General features: G+C 55.6%; 2 protein-coding genes across 4 annotated transcripts in view; both read right to left on the reverse strand.

Moving 5' to 3' along the window:
* Positions 1–17: 17 nt before the first annotated feature.
* Positions 18–7,951, reverse strand: CTSH (cathepsin H). Its single transcript, XM_080395037.1, has 12 exons — positions 7,804–7,951; positions 7,622–7,653; positions 7,389–7,494; positions 7,227–7,297; positions 6,651–6,755; positions 6,222–6,308; positions 5,291–5,346; positions 4,086–4,167; positions 3,940–4,008; positions 3,424–3,530; positions 1,481–1,606; positions 18–841 (listed from the first exon to the last, which is right to left on the reverse strand). Exons 1-12 carry the CDS (start codon positions 7,874–7,876, stop codon positions 766–768), a joined length of 990 nt encoding a protein of 329 aa, XP_080251163.1. The 5' UTR covers positions 7,877–7,951; the 3' UTR covers positions 18–765.
* Positions 7,952–8,044: 93 nt separating this feature from the next.
* The window catches only part of RASGRF1 (Ras protein specific guanine nucleotide releasing factor 1), a 41,973-nt gene continuing 26,954 nt past the window's right edge, over positions 8,045–23,063 (reverse strand). Inside the window, exons 14-27 of one of the 3 annotated variants that reach the window (XM_080395006.1) lie at positions 22,430–22,639; positions 21,640–22,010; positions 20,408–20,533; positions 19,572–19,742; positions 19,153–19,265; positions 18,336–18,448; positions 17,629–17,689; positions 14,965–15,068; positions 14,488–14,572; positions 13,993–14,190; positions 13,107–13,186; positions 11,888–12,005; positions 11,483–11,551; positions 8,045–9,095 (exon numbers count right to left, since the gene is read on the reverse strand). In XM_080395006.1, the coding sequence (XP_080251132.1) occupies positions 9,003–9,095; positions 11,483–11,551; positions 11,888–12,005; positions 13,107–13,186; positions 13,993–14,190; positions 14,488–14,572; positions 14,965–15,068; positions 17,629–17,689; positions 18,336–18,448; positions 19,153–19,265; positions 19,572–19,742; positions 20,408–20,533; positions 21,640–22,010; positions 22,430–22,639 (1,912 nt within the window). In that variant the 3' untranslated portion in view covers positions 8,045–9,002. Of the gene's footprint in view, positions 9,096–11,482; positions 11,552–11,887; positions 12,006–13,106; positions 13,187–13,992; positions 14,191–14,487; positions 14,573–14,964; positions 15,069–17,628; positions 17,690–18,335; positions 18,449–19,152; positions 19,266–19,571; positions 19,743–20,407; positions 20,534–21,639; positions 22,011–22,429; positions 22,679–23,063 lie in introns of all 3 variants that reach the window. The other 2 variants (XM_080395005.1, XM_080395004.1) reach the window with 2 other exon arrangements.

Genomic DNA, 23,063 nt, shown 5'->3' on the forward strand with positions numbered 1-23,063 from the left:
GGAGAGCGCACACCGCACCGGTGACGAGTCATCTTTATTCAAACAGCGGCAGATTTTAGCGTGAAATAACACACAACAAAAGGCCTCCCTCCTGACACGCAGCTTTCTCTCACCCTCAGCTCTTTATAAACTATTGGTAATAAGCATCTTGCTTTCTTCATTGATTCATAAAATAAATTAATCCGTTTCTTCTCTGTTTGCATTAAAATACCCTGATTTTTTAATACAAAAAATACTAAAAACATTTCATCAAAATAGATAAAACATACAAATCACAGCAGTCATCTTTCTCTAGAGAAAGGAAAAAATAGCCTTCAAAGAAAATAAATCTCAAGAACATCTGTCAACTGGGAAACTGCCACATGAAGGAAGGGGTGACTTTGTTGAGGCAGCATCTGGTAGCTGCGTGACATTACCACCACCTAAGCAGCTGCCATCCCTCCGCCACTGCTGACACCCCCCAGCAGAGGTGCGGGGCCCCAGCTGGGACTGGGAGCGAGGCACACCGCAAGCAAGCACATAATGCCAGAAGGAGGTGAGAGTCTGGCATTCAGTTTGGGAGCACACTTGCTTTTGGCTGGGGAAAGGAGGCGCAGGTCTTCCTGCTGCAAGAAGCTGTATGCAAGCAAAGGAATCTACCAGCAACATAACCTTCTGCAGACAGGTATTACTTGTTCGCACTTTCTCGATTTTAGCACTCAGAAATTCGCATACAATCTGTTGTTCCTTTTCCTATGCCTGCTTTCCCCAGCCTGCATTCTCCTCTTACACCTGAGGAACTGGGTAAGATGCACAAGCAGCGAGACCACACATATTCTTGCCACGTTCAATAAGAAAGTACCTAAGAAGGCAAAGAAATGTATATGAGTGAGCATTCCCTCCTTTGGCAGAGTCAACACAACAGACAGTGATACAAGGCAACTGCTCTAATTACATGCTAGCTCCTTCCTCACACCAGGAGCAAATACCTGTGACAGAGCTGTTACTGCCAGTACTTAGCCAGGCAATGCTATCCCTGTCCCCTTTTATCACAAACAAGCAGAGTTAGCACCTAGCTCCCAAAGATTTCACTTGCAGCTGGAGATATTCGTGGAACTGGAGTGAAAACTCACTCCCAGCGCAACCCGGCACAACCCCTTCTTTGGCCACGTAACCACAGAAGAGGCACGGTGCTCTCCTGACAGCAGTATGGTGGCTCTCCATGCATTGGCTGAGACCCTGGCTACAACGGCAGGTCTACTGATCTGAGTCTGCTCTAACCAGTCACCCCAGGACTAGTTCATAGAGCCATGCCTCCTTCACTGCTGAGGCTGGGATGATTTCCCGTGCTTCTTCCCAGAGTATGAAACAGCTGAAAACAGAAATTTCAGTTTGAGCGCATAAGGGTGACCCAGGGGCTGTAGAATCCCATGCACATGACTGTCCTTTTACAAGGTACAGGAAGACTGTGGTGGGTTCGGTAGTGCTGGGAACTCCTTACCCATCCATCCCCCACATCGGGCCCCAGGAGTTCTTCACAATCCAGTAAGGAGTCCCATTTTCTTCTCCATACCCCACAGCAAGGACAGCATGGTTCACCTTGTCAGGAGTGTGCTCACATTTTGGGCTGCAAAAGAAATGGAAAAATAATGCTGATTTGTTGCATGAAAAAACAGCCTATAATTATGGATTAGCTGGCATTCTCAATTGCACTCCAACTGCAAAAAGAACTAATGCTTACTCTGAACTTCCAGTTGTGGGGAGTATGGAGGAAAGCCAAGAAAAGGAGATATTGCTCTGTTTTCTCGATAGGCTACATGGACCTTTGATCTGAGTACCTGGTCTGGCCTTTTGTTCAGAATTAATGTCAACATTGTCACACAAGAACAAACCACAATGAAAACAATGAGCAAAGGAATTCTTCCAACGAAAACAAGCTCTTAGTGCATCCCAGTAATGGTTTGTTCTGCCCTGAAGTTCAGGGGCACTGTTCTGCATTCTACACAGGGAACAGCGAGTTCCTCAGTCTAAATACACACTTCCTTCTATTCCCTCTGAATCTCCAGCTTTTAAATTGCACTTGAGGAAAGTTGCTGCCTGTGATATAAAACAAGGCAACACAAGGTACAAGCTCCCGTCTCTTGAGCACCTGTTTTTAAACATTTTCCAGTTGCAGGTTATCACCACAACAGATTTACTTTTCTTGAATCTGTTAATAGTTGGTCTGGGGACCACAGGCTGAAAACACTGGAGCATCAATTATTCCATAAACTCTGACTTTAAATCTACCTTAGACTGTAAATCTACAGGATAACTTGGTGTGTTCCTGAAACTGGAATCCTACTACAGTATCTTGATCATCTGCCTGCTTTAACACCTTAAACCTGCCCATTAATTTTGAGATTTCTGTCTTTATTGCAACAGCAAAGCTACCTGAATTCACGGTGCTCTCTACTCTTTCCCTTGCAGCTCCCTGGGGCACATCACTCATGCTTAGACTCTTAGTTTAATTTTCCCTGCAGTTCTACGTGACTAAGGATTCATTACTCTAAAACATTTTTCTAGTTCTCTCCAAACACACATTTTCCCCATTTCCTGCCTAACAGAAATCTATCCTGCCACAGTTAGCTTCCATAGTCTTTCCAAAATATAATCATCACCCTTTTAAGTAGCTTTTTGCCTTGGCTGTAGAGCTGACACAACACTCAAGACCTTCTGCCAGGTCATTTCAGGTCTCACCATAATTTTTCCATCTCTGCTGCTTTTCTTACATGTCCAGCTGCAGAGTGGCAGGTAAGTACCTGATGGGATTGACACAAGGAGCTTGGGGACCTGCCTGCGCTGCAGAGAACAGCAATGCAGAAACCCCCGCCTTAAATAACACAACCTGCAAACGTACCACCTCAGGTGCGGTACAGCATGAAGGCAGCTACACAGCTTGCCACCACCCCTCTGAAGTCTAGCACTGGAAGAGCCTCGTAGAAAACTTACTTTGGTTAGGGCTTACCCTAAGTAAACTAGATGTGTTCAGCTGCAACACCTGGGCTAACCCTGCCACCACCCACAGCTCAGACACGCATATCAGCCCTGGGACAGGCTTCTCCCAGCTCTGCGGCAGGACTGCAGAAGGATCTCTCAAGCTCACTTGACTTGCTGACCTTCATTCCAAATACAGTCTGGTCTTCAGGTTGGACTGGTTCCTAGCAGTAAATTGGCTGAAAGCACACTGTTCCCTCTTCCCTGTGCTGTGTTCTCATCTCCATGGGAAATCGATTTATCAAGGCTCAGTTTACTTATGTTTTCTATTTTCTATTTAAAGAAAATGCAAGAAAACAGTCCACTGTCCCTGCATCCATTGCTGTACAGCAGAAGAAATGGGGATTCAAACAATTCCGGTCCTACACCTTCTCCTCACCCTCACCTCCCAAGTTCAGAAATACTCACTTTGAGTAGACTCCTTTTCTGTAGTGCATGAAGTTACTTGTCACCTCAAACGCAAAGCTCACCGGATTGTGCTTTCCCACAGCTTCTACCATGCCATCCTCGTCATACTGCAAGAGGAGGATTCCAGGGTCATTGATCTCCTGATTATGCTGGGACCAGTCAGGATCAGTGGACCAGCAGTCAGAGCACAGTGGGGATGGCTAACCCTGGCTTTCCGCTTACAAACAAACAGGTGCTGCTTGCATTGACAAGAACCCAGACCTTCTTACAGCTTGGAGGTGCACCCACTGTGGAAAGCAGGCAGAGACCCTGTGCCTGTATTTTGGCTACAGCACTTCGTTGGTGCCACCCTCAGGAAAAGGAGTCACCACTGTGTAAGCTGTGTGCATGCCAGCAGCTTGCTCCTCTCCCAGGAGCAAGCAGGCTGCAGCTTGCACTGCAGAGCCCAGCACGCCTTGGGATATTCAGGCTTGGCACAGCCCTGGAAATTCAGAAAGACAGCCCTCAGGGCCTTACCTGCGTGATATTGATAACATCCTTGACAAATGCAATAGCCTTCTCTGGCTGGAAGTTGCAGGTGCCATTCTGTGCAGACAGAAAGGAACTGGTGTTAGAGCCTGCTCTGCCATGGCAGAAGTGTATCTGAGCTGCGCTGGAAATACCTTGGCCCGGTATGGGTAGGTGTCCTCCCCCATGAGCCCTTTGTTATACAATATGTATTCGAAGGCTTGGCTTGGCAGGCCCCTGCAAGACAACACAGCCGGAATGCAGATTAATTAGGATGGTAATGCTGCGGCTTCTGCAGAGCAAAGCCATCAATATTCCCCTGCAGTCCTGCAGACCATTCCCACAATCTAGGGGGAAAGGAAAGGACAGTGTGTATCCCAGACCCTCTAAAGGCATGAACTCCAGCCTGTCCCTGCAGTATCTCCCTGCCTGGCACTCAGGCCTGGCCCATCATGCTGTTTGCCATGGTCCTACACAGGCATGGGAGGGCCTCATTCTCAGGGGTGCCTGATCCCTGGGGGAAAATGCCAACACAGGGGCCCCAAAGGTGTGAGGCCACCTCGCCCACACAGCACCAACTGTGCTAGATCAGCTTTGCAGCCTCGCACACTGAAAGGTATTTTTCCTTAGCCTCTGCCCAGCCTGGCTGGGGTCTCCAGCTACACAGCACAGGGAGGACAAGGGACCCACATCTCCAGCAAGCAGCTGCTTCTTTCCCTGGCCACCTTCAGGGAGCACATCTCACAGAGAGAAGAAAAGGAGAGTGTGATCAGCCTGCGCTGACAAGGAAAGGACTAAAGAGGAGTCACAAGAAAAATAAAAAGCACCAAGACTGGTTTTGCTCAGCTCTCTGAGCATTCCTCAGGGACTGCTTAACTTACAGAAAACAAGATTTCAGAAAGCTTTATTTTCTGTCTTCTCTAGCAATACCAGCAGGAATTTACCAAAGGGGAAGCAGAAGTTTCTGTGGGTTCCTTAAAGCACCACGAGATGCATGTGACCCATGAGCAGAGCAACAGACAAAACTCCTGCTTTCCCTGAGCGTGTTAAACCCTGGCTACATAGCACCCGTGACGGCAATATCAGAAGACACTGTAACAGAGCAAATTATCAGAAGAAAAACTGATAAACAAGAGGAACAACAGAAGTTAAGAAATGCTAGAGGTTTACATTCTAACATCTAGGGAGGGTGAAATTAAAATGAGCAAACCAAACCCAAACTCTTTTCCCTGACACATCTCAGCCACAGGAAAACAAACCCCATTCCTAGACCTGGAAGGATCCAGACATCCAGATCTTGAGAAAGGCTGTCAGTCATGGAACATAAGATACTCTCATTTCTATTCTTTATCTTACTTACCCACTGCAGCCGTGGTTGTTAAAAGCCTGGGCACAATCAACTAACTGTTGTTCTGCCTACGGAACAAAAGCGTTTTGAGTCAGTATATATTCGACACCTCATTTGGAAAAAGTTAGACAAAATGCAACCTGTGCAGCCGGCAACTGAACAGCGTTGGTTTTATCCATGCAGCTGGCTGCTCACCCATTGTGAGCGGGAATCACCCGGCTGAACAGCTCCATGTCCCAAGGAGGGGGACAAGGAAGACTAGGAGCTGGCAGCCCAGCAAGCTCTGTCTGCAAGAGACTTTCCTCCTCATGCCTGCTGGGACACCATCCCACCCACGGGAGCGCTGGCTGAGATTTCTTTCAAAGGTCAAGTTTGTTTTTAACACACCCCATCATTAGGCATTCCAATATGTCATATAAGTGGCTACTGTCTTTCTAGTACTTCAAGAATGTAAATCCTCTTGGAGTTTAAAAATAAACAGTCTCACAACTGCTTGCAGCAAGCTGTTTTGCAGTGAGAAGTTCCTGCTGTCTGGCAGCACCAGACAGAGCTCTAGCTAACTGTGCCTGCTCACCACGGCCGGACCCATCAGCCTCCCATCCCTCTGGTTTTGTCTTGCTCCAAAAAGGGCTCTGCCCAAGCCCGGGACTGCAGGACACTTGGATCCCAAGAGGGGATGGTGACAGGCACATCCTCAGGCACAGAGAGCTCCCAGCCATGCTGCCCCATGCCTCCCCAGCAGTTCTGATCGGCTTGTGAAGAGCTGCAAGGTGTCTGCAGAGCCAGGGGTGCCTGCTACAGCCACATGCAGCGATGTACAGCCAGACTGGGAACAAGCAGCCAGCGGCTGTCCCGGACAGGAGTGGGCTGGCTCCGCTGGCAGCCCTGGCAGATAATCGGAGGCAGGACTTGCTGTCAGTGCACAGGAAAGAAAATCACTTACCAGATAGAGGAGCTTTCCCGTTGCAATAGCAATAGCAGACTCCAAACATCCTGTGGTGGAAAAGGTCCAGCAGCTCCCACAGGGGCCCTGCATTAGGAACCAGAGAGGAGCTGCTCCATAATGTGCTGCAGGGTCACCGGCCTCCCCAAAATGCCAGGGCCAGGGCTGAAGGGCAGGTCAGGAGCACAGCGCTTCCACACCCTGCCAGCAGCTAGGCTTCACCTTCTGCTCAGCCCCTGCCCAGGGGCCCACAGCCTCCCCCTGTCCCAGCCCACCCTGACCACAGAGGGGCTCCCAGGGGGGGCCGGGGCTCCCAGGGGGGGGCCCTTCCCTGCAGGCACCCACCCTCCAGCACAGAGCCCTGCCCGCTGTGGAGAGGCCCTCTCCCGGCCCATTCTTGGTGCATGACCGATGACACACACTCCTCACCTGGTTTTTCACAGGTGTCACAAAATTTCCCTTCTTCCTCCAGTCGATGGAGTCAGGATACAGCCCAGAGCTGCGCAGGAAATTCCCCTTTGTGGCTGAGCAGTTCTGCAAGCGAGGCAGGAGGGCTGTGGCGGGGGGAGCGGTGACTGCCATGCTGCACGTGCAGCCCTGGCCGCCCCATGCAGCCACCGCACCTGCGGAGACCTGGGCCAGCCCTGGAAGGGCACTGCCACCCGCACCCCCGGCAGCGGTGCCCAGGCTGCTCAGGGAGCTGCTGTCTCCCCAAAGAGCCAGGATCGGGCCTTAGATCTACCCATAAGAATACACAGCAACCTGGAAAGCTGAAAGCAGAAGTGACAACTCGGCTGGAGCCGGGGTCAGGAGGCAGCTGACAGCCGAGAGGGCAGGGGATGGGGTTTCACCTCGCCCTTACCCAGGCTCCGGCCGAGCAGGACACCACACTGATGGCAGGCAGCGCAGCGAGGGGGTGCCGACCCACGCAAGGGGCAGAGCCCCTCGCGGCTGGGGGCTGCCAGGCCCCCTCCTGCCCGCCCATCACCCGCTCCCGTGATTTACCTGGGGCTCTCTCCACAGGTACAACTTTTTAAATTCTGCGAAGGTCAGATCTGAGAACTGGTTGAGGCCCACTGGAAGGAGGAGGAAAGGGGAACACGTTTGGCTCAGTAGGGCCCGGCGTTCCCAGCCAGAGCGGGCCGGGGGCTGGGAAGCGGCTCCTACTCTGGAAGCTGTGGTTGCCGGCGTTGTGCTCGTCAATCTGCCTCTTGTTGCCCAGGAAGATGCGCAGCCTGCGGGGGTACTCGCCCGGGCCGTACCGCCGGGGGTTCTGGGGGGGCAGAGCCCGTCAGCCGCGCCCCGAGGTGCCGCCGCTCCCGCGGGGGCCCGGCCCGCCCCAAGCCCCGGGCCCCGAGCCCCGAGCCCCGGCCCGCAGAGCAGGCGCCCCGCAGCGTTACCTGCAGCATCCAGGCCTTGAACTGCAGCTCCTCTGCGGGAGAGAGCGGGGAGGCGTCAGCGGCTGCCCCGGCTCGGCTCGGCTCCCCCGCCGCCGCCCTGCCGGCCTACCCGCGGGCCCCGGCCCGGAGAGCGCCCGGGGCGCCGAGCCGAGCCGTGCCCTCCCCTCCCGGTGCCCCGTTACCTTCGGCCGTGGGCTCCCCGGCGGCAGCGGGGGCCAGCAGCGCGGCCGCAACCAGCAGCACGGCCCAGGCCATCGCCGAGCCGGACCGGGCCGAGCCGAGCCGAGCCGAGCCCAGCCGAGCCTCTGCGGGAGGGGCGGGGCAGGGGGCGGGGCAGGGGGCGGGGCATCCCAGCGCCCAGCAAAGGGGGCGGTGTCTGCGGCTCCGGCGTTAACCCGCCGATAAAAACATCACAAGTCCCGGTTCACCCTGAGATAGAATAGATTTATTAGCAAGAGGTAATCAGGAAACATATATTTTTACAAAAAAATGGAAATTTTTTTTTCCAAACAAGCTGTAAGTTGAAATAGTTTTAGGGCTTGAAAGAGAATTCTCATACCACGAGGTATTGCTTACAGCAAAAGTGTTCTGGTTGTCAGAGTGGAGCATGCCTGCCACTGTAAAGTTAAACTGTGTTTATATACTGTACAATGTAAAAAATACATGGTAATATTCACAGAATAAGCACTACATTACTATATTCCTGCTAGAAGGTGGTTAGACAGGATTACAGTATATGTAATAAAAACACTCGGTCATCTTCTTCTAATTCTACATCATGTTACTCATAGTGGTCACAAGGTATACGGATCTATAGCATATCAACAGAAGCTTGTCATGAGCCGTATGCAGCAAGGAGAGTCGAAGGGATGTTTCCATCTTCCCAACTTAGGAGGGACCTGGGGCAGCATCCGAGAGGCCCCCCCCAGTGCCCGGCCAGCACAGGGGGGTGGCACAGAGAGAGAGGGCAGCTTCACGTGGAGGGATAAACTTTAATGTGTTCTCTTCCCCTGCCTTACAGAGTTTGCCCAGGGATGTCACTGCCGAAACGGCCTGAGCAAGAGCCGCCCTGCGCTGCCCGAGAGCCCCGTGGGAACATAGGGGTTCCCCTGCCCGACCGCCAGCCCCCTCGAGAAGAACAAATGACAAAAATAACATCATCAAAAAGAAACCGGGACTCCAGCAAAGTGTCGATGCGTGAAACCTTAAACGATGCGGGAAATCCTACGCGAGGTCTACTGCGGCCTAAGGACGAGGGGGGCTGTTTGCTTGGAGAAGCACATACATGGAAGTCACTCCAGAGCGTCCAACAGAAACAAACAGATATATACAGTATGGTATAGCGAGTGTACACGAGCAGCCACTGGCCACTGCTCCGGGCTCAAGAAGGCAGTTTGGGCTCTATTCGCAGAGAAGCTTCATAAAGGGTTTCTTCGTCCATCACAAATGACTGGTCCAGCAGGTACTGTGTCACCTGGGAAAATGAGAGCCAAACCATTACCGGCTTGTGAGAACAGAAAATCCCGATAAATAAGGTGCCATGTAAATGGAGAACGATGATCTTGCTGCAGAAATGCTGCTGATGGGGCAGGACATCTGCTCCAGTTTTAACAGAAAATGTGCTTGCAGTTCCTGGCAGATTTTTCCCAAATTACTTTTTGGCCTTGTTAGCAGCATGGCATGCACAGCTGATACCAAAACGGGGCACAGCCCATGCCCGGGCAAGGTGCTGCACTGGGGGTTCAGAGCTGGCCCGCTTCCCTTGCCTGGGAAGCACCAGCAGTGCAGGCGGGGCTTCATCCCATCACCCACAAGAGCATCTGGGAGCTTGTGTACAGCTGTACCCCAGCTCTGCAGGGAGGCAGGGCAATATGCGGCCACGCACAGCACCACCTGCACTATCCTTGCCCGCTGGACTTGGTGCAGTGTTTCCAGCAGGGTGTCTCGGGGCAGTGGGCTGCCTTCACAGATGCTGATCTTCTGAGCAGGAGGAGCCGGGAGGAGGCAGGGGTTACCTGGGGTCCCTGGCTGTGAAAGGCTGTGATGTCAGCCCAGCCCTGGACAGGTACTGATGGTGCAGAGGGCAGGGCTGGGGCTGCCTGGTGCTGCAGAGGATAAAATCAGAGCCTGCAGCTCCTCAGCCTCTGCCGGCCCGGCCAGGGGTTGTGGTCCAGAGGGACTTGGGCTGCTCCTGCCACCGCACACAGAAACTGGCACCATCGGAAAGTGGTTTGGCCCAGCCTTATCACCAGTAACACAGTATCCCGGGCACTGGGAAGGTTTGGCAGATGCCTGTGTGGCAGCAGCACTGTTTCGGAAGGGTTGCTGTTTCTGGAGAACAGCAGTTGCTGGAGACAGTAGAAACCCTCACAGCAACCAGCCCAGTTCCTGGGCTGCTCTGCAGTGCTGTGGCAGAGGAAGTGAGAGGGTGGCTGAGACCTTTCATCTCACCACATGTGTGGGGGCCACCACGAGGCACTGGCCACCCAGCACCAGGCTGCGGGGGTGGTGGGACATGCTCTGCTCCCAGCCTGCACCCCCAGCCTGGGGATGGGGGTGTTGCCCCAAAGTAGCTATTTCTCAGCATCTCCAGGGCAGGCTCTGCCAGTGCCAGGATAACTCAGCTGCACATAGAGTGGAGGGGGCAAGGGGTATGCAAAGTCTGGCTCTGCTCCAAGCAAAGCATGCTGCAGGGCGAGGGGCCACGGAGGGAGGGGCAGCCTCTGTGGCATGTCCCAGCTGTGCAGGCAAGGAGCAGTGCATGCATTTCATAAACACCCAGAGGAGCCCCAGGAGCACTCTGGCCATGCGCCACACTGCCCGCCCTACCCGACAGCTGTCACATCTGGGTGTAGCTGCTGTCTACAGCAATACCTCTGCTGCAGCATCCTGGGGGAGACATGGGGGAGCTTGCTGCAGCTGCTGCAGCCATCCTCCATCCCCTGCACTGCTGCTGACAGCCTCCAGCAAGGCACTGGACTGCTCCTGGCACAGAGGTACCAGCCACACTCCCGCTGCAGCAAACGGGCAGCAAAGGGCAAGGGAGTGCAGGATGCAAGGGCAGTGGTCCCAGAAGCCACCAACACTTGTTGCTCATTCCCATGGAAGGGCCCCACGGATGGGAAAAGGTACAGCTACTCATCTTGCTCCCAGGTAAAACGTGAGCTCTGCCTGAACTCAGGACCTGGAGCTGCTCTCCCACAGGGATGGAGACCTCTGCAGCAAGACCCATGCCCATGCTCTTGCAGCACACAGGTCTCTGCCTCAGCCTGAAAGCTGCTCACAGCAGAGGACGACTCTGTTCCCAGCGCCCACCCGCTCCCCAGGAACCCTTCCAGGCTGCTCCCCTGCCGCACTGCCTGACCATAGCCACGCTCTAGCCCCAACTCGGCCAGGCTGTGCCAGCCTGATGACCCTTGTGCCCATGATCACAGTGGCTTGCAGAAAGACCCAGAGTGAAAGGACAGTCCTGTCTGCTGGGAAGAAATGGCAGCAAAGCTAGGGACAGGCAGGGACAGCATTGGCTTGTTCTGACCAGGGCTCAGACAGCAGGAAGCTGTGTCCTTTCGCTCTGCCAGCAATACTGTGCAGGCGGTGAGCTCTTCATGGTTTGCGTGGCAGCGCACACGTGCCGAGAGGAGCTGGGAGGTTGCTACATGTCTCCTGTGCCTGTCCCGCTCCGTTATGCCTTGCTTGACACAAGCCTCCACACCTGCACTGGTTCTGCTAGCATTTTCCCTCTTAAATTTCTTACAGAAGCATCATGTCTTCCCCAAAGGAGAAACTGAAGGCTTAGACGCTGTGATTTGAGAAGGAGATGAGGAGGAGAGGGAGTGTGTGGCTCTCGGGACAAGGTTGTACCTTAGGCTGGTGCTCAATCTTGTAGGAGGTTTGCTGGAACTGGCGGATCTCTCTTATGATGTGTGAGATCTGTCCAGAGATAAAACACAGCAGCTGTTTACAGCACAGCCAGCACCACCAGCACCACATCCCAACACCTGGGAGGTGGAGCGCACTCAGTTCTTTCAGCCGCAGCATGATGCAAAGGGCCTTTTTGCTTCTTCCAGGCACATCCCTCACCAGGGACAACCCTGCTGCATGCACGCGTGCAGGGGGACACATGTGGCTGCCAGGTGCTGTGCAGATGACAGCTAGCTATGGGGAACTGTGTAGGACAAGCACAGACCTGGCCAGAACCACAGCACTGAGCCACATTGCCACAGCCCAGCCCCTGCACGCCCACCGCAGCAGGGCTGGGAGACTCACCATCCTCATTTTGGAGAAGTTCACCAGGCCATCCTCGGTGTAGTTTGGGGTCCCCTCCTCAATGAACGCCAGGTCGGTCAGGTACATTCCCAGGTAGGGGACGCAGGGAGGGTCACAACTTTGGAAGCAAACCAGAAACAAGTAAGAAAGAAAAATACCTTGCTTGGGGGCTTTGGAGAGGGGGGTGAATGGGACTCCACAGAATTGGAAGGATTCTCTCTAATATACATAAACCCTAGGATGAAGCGTCTCCCCAGGAAGGCCGCTGGTCTCCTGGGTCTCATCCTGCAGCCCCTGTCCCTGTGGGCAGGGCAAGCACCAGCTGCAGCCATGCCCCGCACAAAGCCAGGGACTGCAGGAGGTGAGTGGGGGCAGAAGGCTGGGAAGACCTTTCGAAGCTGCCCCTGTAGTCAGTGAAACCCCAGCCAAAAGCCGAGGGCAGTGCAGGCACTGGGCTTGCCCCCCACCTTCACCCTGTACCCCAGCCCAGTCCCCAAGGAGGATCGCTGGGGGCTGCTGATGGGACACAGCCCACGGGTGTCTGCCATGCACACGGGGATGCACAAGCCCATGGGGATGCACCAGCTCCAGGGCAGCTCAGCAGCCCGCTCCCCACGCACATGCATCACTGGGCTCCTCAATTTGTGGGACCAAGTGAACACCAAGTAACGATGATTTGGGGAGCGTGAGTGCCGGCAGAGAAGCCCAACGCTGTCCCTGGTCTGGTGCGGGGCTGGCTGCTATTGCAGCACCGCCAGCTCTCTGCTGTGCAAAGCTCCGACTCGGGATTTCCCCTGGTGTGCTGCCAACAAGGTCCACACTAGCTGGAATGACATGCACTGGCTGGTGGGAAACCGTAGCTAAATATGGTACATTTTGGGGGTTTAAACTATGAGTCTGTAAGAGGAAGGGAGGAAAAAAAGTTTTCTGGTGTCTGGCAATGATTTGCCCCTTTGCAATCCCTTTTATTCACATCTTTCCATACTGCTCCTTGGAAGAGCAGCTTGTTACTTGGGATCACTTTGCAAGCACCCTCCTGTGCCTGCTAAACAAGAACTGCTTTCGTGCAGGCTCTGAAATGGTCTTGTGAGCAGAACCCTAGCCTGCAGGGTGGGAGCCAGGGTGGGCTCCGGGTCACCCAGCATGGGGGGGCCCTGGCCTGGCTGTCAGCAGCCCCCTCGCAGCAGCAGCTGCCAGAGGAGAATCATTGTTCACTCACTTTTTCAGTGCCTCCCGCAAGTTCTTGAACCTGCCCTCCGATGACACCAGCTTTTGCAGCTTATCAATCAGAGCCTTTGTCTGCAAGAAACCCAAAGTGTCACTTGGAGAAAGCCCTGGAAGAAACCCCCATCCCTGCAGCAGGGGTGTGTGAAGCCTGCGGAGCTACAGGGTCACTCCCATCCCACCCTGCCCACAGCAGCCGCCAGGGCACATCACCCCCATCCAGCTGCTCAGTCCCCTTGCAGGTACAAATTCTGCCCTGGCCCTTACACCCAGCTCCTGGTGACATCCAGAGGAGCCGAGCAAGCGCTTGAAAACAAAGTTCCTCCAACACGTAATAAAGACAGGCTATGCACTTGCTTCCTTCCCCTGCCTCCCACTTCTGCCTTCACCACTGCCTGTTTTAATTTATGGGTTTATCACTTTGCAGGAAAAAAGATGGTGCTCCAGATGCAGAGGAGCCCACACAGCAATTCTGGCTTGGCAGCCCCTGGCCTCCATCAGGCTCTGCACCATGCAGGTAAAAGCTATTTCTGTACCAAGTAACTCAACACAAGGATTCATTTTGCTCATCCATAATTGGTCTGAGAAGCCCAGAAAATCAGTTTAAAGAAGCATCTGTACGTGCGTACACAGCTACAATGACTCTTTAGAAAAAGTTGCTTTAACTGCACATCTGACCTGCAGGATGAATGAACCTGACAGCAACGCAGGGTCTGAGCAACTTGCACACCACCTCCCTCCTGGGGAAGACCTACAAACCCCTTACTCCATTTTCTAACTGTTTTTTCAATGCATGTGTCTTATGTCATGCCAACACTGTCACACCCGGTGCATCAGACCCCTGCTGCCTCCCCCGAAGGGGGTCAGCCCCGTGCCCATACCTGCTTGGAGACCTTGAGCCAGGTTTTCTTTAGGCGGAAGATGGCACTGCGGTTGAGGGAGGAGGTGATCTCCAGCACCGCGTTGTAGTTGTGCAGGCACCTGCAGATGTCCGCCACCGCCACCCACTTCTCGATGGCACTCACCCGCGCGTTGATCTCCTCGTTCCGGAGGATCTCCGATGCTATCAAGTTACTGACCTTTGGGGAGACACCAGGCCCAGCCCAAGTGTTAGGACAACTTTGGACAACAGCTATGTGCCCTCCAGCCTGGCAGCATGTTTTAAGATTTCCCTTCACTGCAGGAGCCCCAGAGGGAGCAATTGCACCAGCAGATGCTCCACCTGCAAGGGGTCCCAAAGGCATGTAACACCCATGGAGCATGGGTGGGAGCAGATAAACCTCATACATCCCAGTCCCTGGCTGATGGTGGGAGCAGGTTGGCTGCGCTGCCTCATCATTGCCTGTCTCCCCAGCCCCCACTGTGGCTGCACTTACATCATTAAAGTGTTTTGTGTTCTTCATGATGTAAGGAGTCCTTTCGTTCTTCTCAAGCTTCATCCAACCTTGCCCAAAGAACTCTCTGCAAATGACAGCGTTCAAGTCAACATTTATTTCCCATTTTTCTGGGACACCCAAGCCCTGCAAGCTCCACTGCACCCGCACGGGATGGAGATGCCAGGGCCTTTGCCCCGCACGCTGCCAGAAAGGGACCGCACGGATGCACTTGAAAGCACGACGGACGCGGGAGGCTCTCCCCCGGCCAGGCACCTCCGGGATGCCAGCAGATAAGCCACAGGATCAGGCCTCACATTTGGGCTTGAGCCCAGCCTGAGCTACTTGGAAAGCGGGGTCGGCTGGGAAGACTTTGCACCCTCTGGGTTTAGCCCAGGTCAGGCTGCCTGTGGGGCAGCAGGTAGCTGCAGAGCCCTGGGCGATCAGAGCAGCCCTTCCTCGCTCATGAGGATCACTCACTCATACGGGATCTTCTTGAAGACCAGGTGATCCAGCAGTGTCAGCTGTTCTGCTATTTCCAGGGCTGAGTGGTTTTCAAAAGGTTCTGCTTTGACTCCCTCAGCCTGAGTGACAAAGGCAGTGATGAGGACTCGTTGCTTAAGAGCACAGTAAGAACTTCTACATTTCATGCACAGAGAATCAAAGCCAAAGTCAGGCTCCCATGCCAAAGGCTTTTCCCCAGGAGAGGTGGCATGTGTGGTGCTGTGCTGGTCCGATGGCCCAGAGGCACCACATCTTGCCAGTGCTGAGAAGTGCTGGCTTCACACAGCCCTGCAAACCCAGCGGTTTTAATTACGTTATCATCCGTGCATATGTACAGACACAAAATTAACTAATCTTCTCTATTTAAGTAATTAGGTGTCAGCTACAAAACGGATCCCTGCACACCAACTTCTGTAACCGCTGCCTTTTTGCTCTACATCTGTTTAATTAATAAAGCGCCAGGGGATCCCAGCTAGAGCAGTGCTGCAGAGCTGCTGCCTCGTGCCTCTGCCCAGCAGCTCGGCCAGCCTCACCAGCACCGCTCCACCAGCACCCATGGGGCTGGCAGCTCCCAGACCCTGCTGCTGCTTGGGATGGCTCTCCCAAGGGATGTCCAGAAAAGCAGGAGAACAGGAGCATCCTCTGTCCCTGATGCCTGGCTCTGGCCAAGTGGCACTTGCAGGCATGGGGGGACTTGGGGTTCTCTGTGCTTGGAGCCACCTGGGCTGACAGTGAGTGCCTTCAGCCCCAGACCTGCACAGAGCATGCATGGGCTTTGGGGTGCTTTGACACAAACACAGCCCAAACTCATGGTTCTCCCAGCAGGGAAGTATCTAAAAATGTGCCACAGCATCCCTTCTCCTGGAAACAAGCAGCAGCATCTCTCCTGTCTGGGTCCCAGGAAAGGGGTTGTAGCAGCTCCATGTAGAAGCTCCCAGCACAGTGGGGGCAGAGGAAAGAGGGGCTGGGCTGGCATCGTGCAGGGACAGAGATGGGGACCAGTGGGTGGCTCTGGGGATGGAGCTGCGAGGGCGGAGGTACAAAGCGCAGAGTATGTGGGGCAGCAGGCGCGGGGTGTGTGCAGGTGCTCTGCGCTGCCTCCAGTCCAGCCAGTTACTCTCACAGGCAGCCCAGACCCTCCTCCTGGCTGCCCTCCCCAGCACTGCCTGCAGGCAAAGAGCACAGGCAGGGCCATTTTGCTCAGGGCTGTTGCACTGAACCACCAGCTGCCACATTGCAGTGTCCCCTGGCCAGAGCTAGTGGTGCACAGGGACAGTGGTGCCAAGGGACCACGCTGCTGGGTGGCTGGGGTGCAGGACCTGGGGGCAATGCCATGGACCAGCTAAGCACGCTGCTCCGGGGTGCTGCTTCTCCCTGAGGAGAGGCATCGCCTCCCTCCAGCACCCTCTGCAAGGAGGGGTCTGGGAAAAGCAGAGTGGCTCCAGGCACCCATGGGAGCCAGCCGGGCGAGCACGAGTTAACAGCTCACTGGAAAATCCCCTCCTGGCTGCAGGAAAGGGGTTGTGAAAGTGGCTCCCAGGGAGCAAACCCCCACTGGACTTCCCCTGCGGGGGCTCAGCGGCCCATGGCGAGGCTGCAGGGAGGTGGGTGCACGCTGGGGGGTGCAGGCTGCAGGACAGACCCTGCCAGAGCGCGGGGTGCTGCTGACAGCAAACACTGGGTGGGCAAGCGGCACCGGTGGCATCAGCAGCACCCTGCACAGTGCAGGAGGGCTCTGGCACCCTGGAGCAGCCAGCGAGGGCTCAGCACATGGCACGATGCACACACCCAGCTCACAAAGAGGGGGTCGGGGAACCCACAACCCCCCTCACCCCAACGGGCACCCCAAAAACCAGGGCACCCTTGTGTCCCCACCATGCCTTCAACCACAGGTCACTGCTGTGCAGCTGCTCAGATTGAGGGGCAGATTGAAACCCTCTGGTTTCATTTTGTCTTCAGAGGAAGTTTCCAGTGCCCATGGTCACAGGCAAAAGCTTAAAAAACAACCCAAGAGGGACCAGCCACTCCGGAAGCCAGCCGGCAGACCCAGGGACAGAGCCACTGTTGTTTCAGGTGCACCCGGCCAATTTAAAGTGGCTCTTGGGTTTTTCTGGGAGCAGATTTTGGTGTTGTTTTTTTTTTTTTTTTTTTAAATGCAGGAAAGCAGCAAATGCATTGCAGCCACTCTGATGTTTTTAAATCCATTGCATGTTCCCAGGTCTCTGTTCCCGGGGGAGCAGCACCGACACCAGCAGAGCCAGCACCCGTCACTTGGAACCAGTATGTGGCAGCACCAGCACAGGTCTGGGGACACAGATGACTGGAAACCCACAGGGTTCTCCTTGGGCGGGCACTGGCAGCAGCGGGCAGGCACATCCCTCTGCGCACTCCAGCCATCCTGCCAAGGGTGCAGGAGCACTAACACGGCCAGTGGGCTGGATCATTGTTGCCTTTGCCTGTAACAGATCCAGCTGTGCTCACAGCTGTCCCTGTCCCCAGAAAACCTTTCCCTGCTTTGTAGCCGTGGGCCCAGACAGCAGGCTTGGAGAGCTGGGTGCACTAGCGCACAGGGACCCTTACCTGTCCCCCTCCCACCACACCGAGCTACCAGGCGGAGTGACAAAGGCAAAGGGTATTTACCATCTGTACGACCTCCTCCAGGGTTATCTGATTGTCTCCTGGATCTTCCTGCGTCAAGGTCCTGTGAAGGCATTAAAAGACAGTGTTACTCCGGCTGGGATAGCATCAGAGCCGCACAACCCCAACGGGGCTGCAGCTCATGACTTCACGGTTTTTCACAGTTTTTCACACTCAGCATGCACAAGAATGTTTCTAAGTCCCATTTCCCATTTTAAAGAGAAAAAAAACCCTTAACCAAGGCCACAGCTGGCCCTGCATGCATCACTCCTGCCGCAAGACACGACTTCCTCAGCCCCAGCATGGGGTGGACACACTCCTGGGCGGCCAGAGCCTCCCCGCTCCCCCGAGGAGCCCAGAGCCCCTGGGAGGGGCAGCCACGGTGCTGTCCCACTGCCCAACAGCGGGCAGGGCCACGTGCTCGCTGGGTTCACCACCGCACCTCAGCCATGCCTGCACACGTGCCTGCACAAGGCTGGGGGGTCACACCTCGCCCATGGCCCCCACTCAGCTCCCGATGTGCTGGGGAGACGGATACGGCCAGCACTGCCCATCCTCCTCCTCGGCACCTGCTGAGCCCAGGCCCTGACTGCAGGCACAGCCCCTCCTGCAGCCCTTGTGCCCTCCTGTCCCCAGCGAGAGCGGGATGCAGTCACCCAGCACCTGGCACGGCATCCAGGAAAAGCAACCTCCCGCCCACCGCCCTTCACCTTATGATGTTGGCAGCTGCTTTCCTCTCCTGGGTCAGGAGCTCGGGATCGTGAATAACCTCCTCCAGAAAGCTGATCACCCTGAACTTCAGCTCCTCGTTGGTTTCAAAGTCCTGCCACAGCCGGCACAGCCACAGTGTTAATGCACTATAACATGAGCAACCGCAATACCCAGCAGCTCCGCTCCCTGCCCGTTTAAACCCGGCCAAGACCAACGGCCCCGCGGTGCCAGCGTGGGCGGCTGCTTGGCCGAGGGCAGAGGATGGCTCTTCCCTACAAAATCCCAGTCTGCAGTGCCTGGCAAATGGGAACTGGCCAGGAAAGCACCGGGCTCATTCTATACCTGGCCCGGGAGAGGCATGGGGGCTTTCCAGTGACAAACAGTATAGCACTGCTCCCAGTGTCCCCAGCAACCCACAGCAGAGAAGGACAGGGACAGCAAGGAAAGCCACAGAGTGTCCTAACCCTGACCCCAGCCTGAAACGCCCTAACAGAAACCAAACCCAAGTACTCCACTTCCACTTAGCCCAGCTTGGGGGTGACTGTGGATCCCGGCTCCATTCCTTTGCCCACCACATATGCAAACACTGCGGCCCAATGCCTGGTCCCTGGCTCTGCACCCAGGGCTCCCAGCTCCCCTGCTTCCCAGTTTCATCCCCTCCCCAAGTCCACTCATTTGCTTAATTAAAAAAGAAGCGCCAAATTGTCATTCCAGCTGGAGCCTGGCTGAGCCACTCAGCACACAACCAAATTCGCACCGGCAGGGAGGGAGGGTCCCCACGGTGCCAAGTCCCTGCTCAGCCCCCCCACTGCCCACCTGCGAGTGTTTGGAGACCCAGTGCCGCAGCACATTGAGGACACGGTTGGTGGCAGCTCTCCGGATCACGAACTCCTTGTCTCCATTCCGCTGGTCTGTTGGAAAGCCTGAAACTGCCAGCAACCCCTTAGCACAGCTCCAGCTCCATCGGGAATAGCTTGGGGCTGCTGTCAGGACTGCAGAAGGAGCAGCCCCACTTCTCAAGCATCCCTAAGCTGTCACTTAAATGCAAGTGCTGGGGAGGCTCCGTGTTACAAGGCAGCAGGATGCCTGGGGCCACGGGTGCTGGACTGTGGGTGCCCTGGGCTCCCCTAGTAGGGGCTGCCTCCCAGGCAGGGGGGGAAACCCAGATGAGTAGGGTAGAAACAGGTACCCCAAAAATGCATCCCTGCTTTCTCAGCAGCCCTGGGGCAGGGTACCTGCACTGGCGAGGGACATCCTGCGGTACTTCTCCTTGGTGGGGGTGCCCTCGTTGGCCCCTGCCGTGGCGATGGCGAACGCGGAGGCAGCAGACAGGGCGCTGCGGGTGCTGTCGAGCTCCCGGCAGGACGTCATGACCACGCCGTTGTTGTAAGAAAACAAGGAGAAATCTGGGGCAGAGAAGAAAGCCAACACCACTCCGGCTGCCACCGCAGTGCCAGCCGGCTCCCCTCCCGCAGCCCTGGCCCCACACGCCATCCCCCTGGCACACAGGCAGCCCCCTGTGTGGGGGCAAGATGGAAACAGGGCTCGTGGAGGTGGCGGGTGCAGATGGCCAACACGGGGCTGCTCCTCATGGAGAGCTGGTTTCTGCCTGGCCGCAGCTGGGGCAAAGGAGATGGGCAGCTTTGGATGCCACTGGTGACGCCACAAGAATTCATCCAGCACAGCTCTAGCAGGAATTAAGCCAACAGAGTGCTATAGGTGGTGTTAAAATAGCTACAGGGGAGACTCAAGCAGATAAACTGATGCTTGATGCAGCCCAGGCTCACATCTCGAGCAGCGTAACTCACTCCTAACTTGTCAGATCAGTCCCGAGTGGGGAGGAAAGGGGTGAGAGGACCCCATAAGATGTGCAGACCAGTTCTGTGGCACAGGCAGAGGGTTCTGCATTTCTCTGCCCCCTTGCAGCAAAATAAAGGGTAAAGTCCTGCTCCTTCTCATGTCTGCTTCAGTTTTACACCTGCACCTTTAGCAGCTCTGCACGGCCAGGTTCAAGGGCAGCAGGTAGCCCTGGGTGACCCCTGAGCAGGACAAGTCTTGGCTCACTTGTTACCTGATGAATTTTTGCACTTGATGGACTTAGGAGTTGTCGGAGATTTTGTTGGGGAAGCTTCAGCTTCTGCTTCATCACTCTGGTTGGGATCCGTGTCCGACTCTTCCCTGACAGACACCTCTGAGCCTGGGAGGAACAGGGAACACATTTACCATCACCGCTGGACACATGCATGTTGCAGCTGCATTTTAGCTCTTCCAGATTTTCCTAAAGTCAGAATCGTTCCAGCTGGGCACACAGCAACTAAGTACAGGAAAGGTACAGTCCTGCAATTACTTTGGGGGGTTTTGGAGTGCTTTTTTTCTTTCTGCTGGTGGGTTTTGGGTGATTATTTTTTGTTTTGTTATTATATATATAACTTGGCTTTCAGGTAGCACACAACCCACGGGAGGCAGGAGCTCTCTGTGCCATGCATGGTGCATGCAGTGCCAGCTCAGAGGCTCTGCCCAGGGCTGGCAATGGCAAACCGGACCGCGGGTGAGCTCCAGCCCGTGCATCCCATGCACAGTGACAGAGCAGGATGCAGGCACTGGGAAACCACCAGCGAAGGGCTGCGGGAGGAGCTGGGGCAGCCTGTCCCCTGACCTCCAGCTGGGCTGTCCGCTCCCCTGGTCTACAACTGCCCCACAGAGCAGCTTCCCCCCTCCTGGAGCCCCTACTTGGGCACCCAGGTGCAGAAGGTGCTTACACAACCCGCAGCCAGGGACAGGATGATGTTGAGGTGCAAACAGAGATGCTGCAGCCTGTTCCTGCTTTTGTTAAAGACAGGGAAACTGCTGTCCTCCACTGCTGGGCTGTGCTCAAAGCCGTGACCATAGACGTCAGCACAGGGATGCTCAACGGAGCAATGACCTGTGGCCTTTGCGATGTTTTACTCACCCGGTTCTGACTGCCTCCCCGCAGTACCCTGTTGCTGAGGCTCCTGGTTGCCACATCACACCAGTCACTGCATCACCAGGAGCACCACCACCACCGCTGCCACCACTGCCACTGGTCTCCCCAGTGCGCAGGGGACTGCTGCGTGCCTGCTCGTGGGGCAGGGGCTCCCTGCACACACCCCCCCTCACCAGCACCCACTTGGGCCACCTGCTGCCACAAAGCCCCTGGGCACAGTGTGCCCGAGCCCCTACCCATGTCCCTGTACCTCCTACATAGCACCCACCAAACCCAGCCCCCTCCCTGCTGGCTGCCAGGGCTGGAGCCCACCCATCTGCAAATCCACAGCAACTTACTTTGCTTGCTCGGCAGCGACTCCTCTTGTTTTTCTGAAGCTGCTTCTCCTTCGTCAGGGATTTTATTGGGATAGTTACTGGACACATACAGTTTGTTTATGTCCAGGGTGGTCTTACTGAAGGGAGCCATGGAGGAGTACATGCTTGCATAGCCGTTGGAGGAGCAGCTCAGAGCAGCCAGGTCCAGCGCCTTCCCTCCTGTGATGATGGGGATGTTGAGGGAGAGCTTCCTCCGCCGGCTGGGGGATGAGGACTTGGTGATGGAGAGAGGAGGAGGTGAGGAGAACTTGCGGTTGGCTCTGGGGGACTTGGGGGGCTCGCCGTACAGCAGCTTGTTGTTCTGGCTGTTTGCAAACAGGAGCTCCAGGGACCTTGGTGGAGGGACAGGGAAAGGTTGAACTCACACCTACTCTGCCTGAGTCACAGTGGAGACCCCACAGCAGCAGCTCTGGCAGCGCTGGGTGTCCAGAGCATCCCCCCAGGCCCAGCAGAGCCAGCACGAGCCCCTGCTGCCCTGCTCACACTGCCCAGCCCTCCCGACGGTGGGGACACCCACCGAGCTCGGGTTTATCTGCTCCCCTGATCTGCTGGTATCGCAACTCATGGGGAGCAGGGGAAACAGCCCTGGGCTGGCACCAGGGCCAGGCACATCTGGGGTGGCAGAGGACTGACAGGACAGAAGAGGGGCTGGAGGAGCAGTGCCGCAGTCCCGTCCCCCCCATAAACCCTGCCAGTCCTTCAGGACAGGCCACCGGCACAGGCACTGCAGCGATGCCACGTGTGGCCTCACCGTGCGGGGATGGCACTGATCGGCTTCTTGTAGATCGTGATGAGCTTGTCGAGGACGACCAGGGCAGTGGTGAAGACACGGTACGAATGCAGGAACGTGTTCAGAAAGTCAATGCTCAGGAACCGCAGGTCTGTCAGCCTCTCCAGGAGCCGTTCCACACTTGCATAGCGGATCTGCAGGACCTTGCAGGAATTCATCGTTTTACTGAACCTAATGTCAACATCATCACAATACAAGCTGGCATCAGACCTGCAGAGAAACAAGATATCTGTGGTTCCAGCCTGGAACGAAACCAAGAGACCACGGGAAGCAGTACAGGTCCTCGGCAGCAAAGGAGCCTCCTTCGTACAGGGTGCCCCTACATAAACCGCAGGAGGGATATGGGGGAAGCATGGAAGCCTGCACCCCGGAACGGCTGCAAACACTGCAGAGGTTTGTGCAAACAATGTGGAAAGCCTGTCACCGGGGCACACTCACAAACCAAGACTCTTGCCCGTGCCTGACAGCAGGCCCGCAGCAGTGTGGGCAGTTGATGTAGGGGGGACACCCTCCACACTGCCCCGTCCCACTGGCTCTGCCTGGTCCCCCTTGTGCCACACATGTGCCTCCTTGGGCAGCTCTTGCACCCCAGCAC

Source organism: Falco punctatus (assembly GCF_963210335.1).
Source record: "Falco punctatus genome assembly, chromosome: 7".
Taxonomy (NCBI): Eukaryota; Metazoa; Chordata; class Aves; order Falconiformes; family Falconidae; genus Falco; species Falco punctatus.

Excerpts from the sequence above, each read along its gene's own strand:
- CTSH (XM_080395037.1), bottom strand. The coding sequence starts at position 7,876 with ATGGCCTGGGCCGTGCTGCTGGTTGCGGCCGCGCTGCTGGCCCCCGCT. Across the intron at positions 4,168-5,290 it reads AACAACCACGGCTGCAGTGG|GGGCCTGCCAAGCCAAGCCT; the intron begins GTAAGTAAGATA and ends GTTGTCTTGCAG. Across the intron at positions 3,531-3,939 it reads ATGTTATCAATATCACGCAG|TATGACGAGGATGGCATGGT; the intron begins GTAAGGCCCTGA and ends CTCCTCTTGCAG.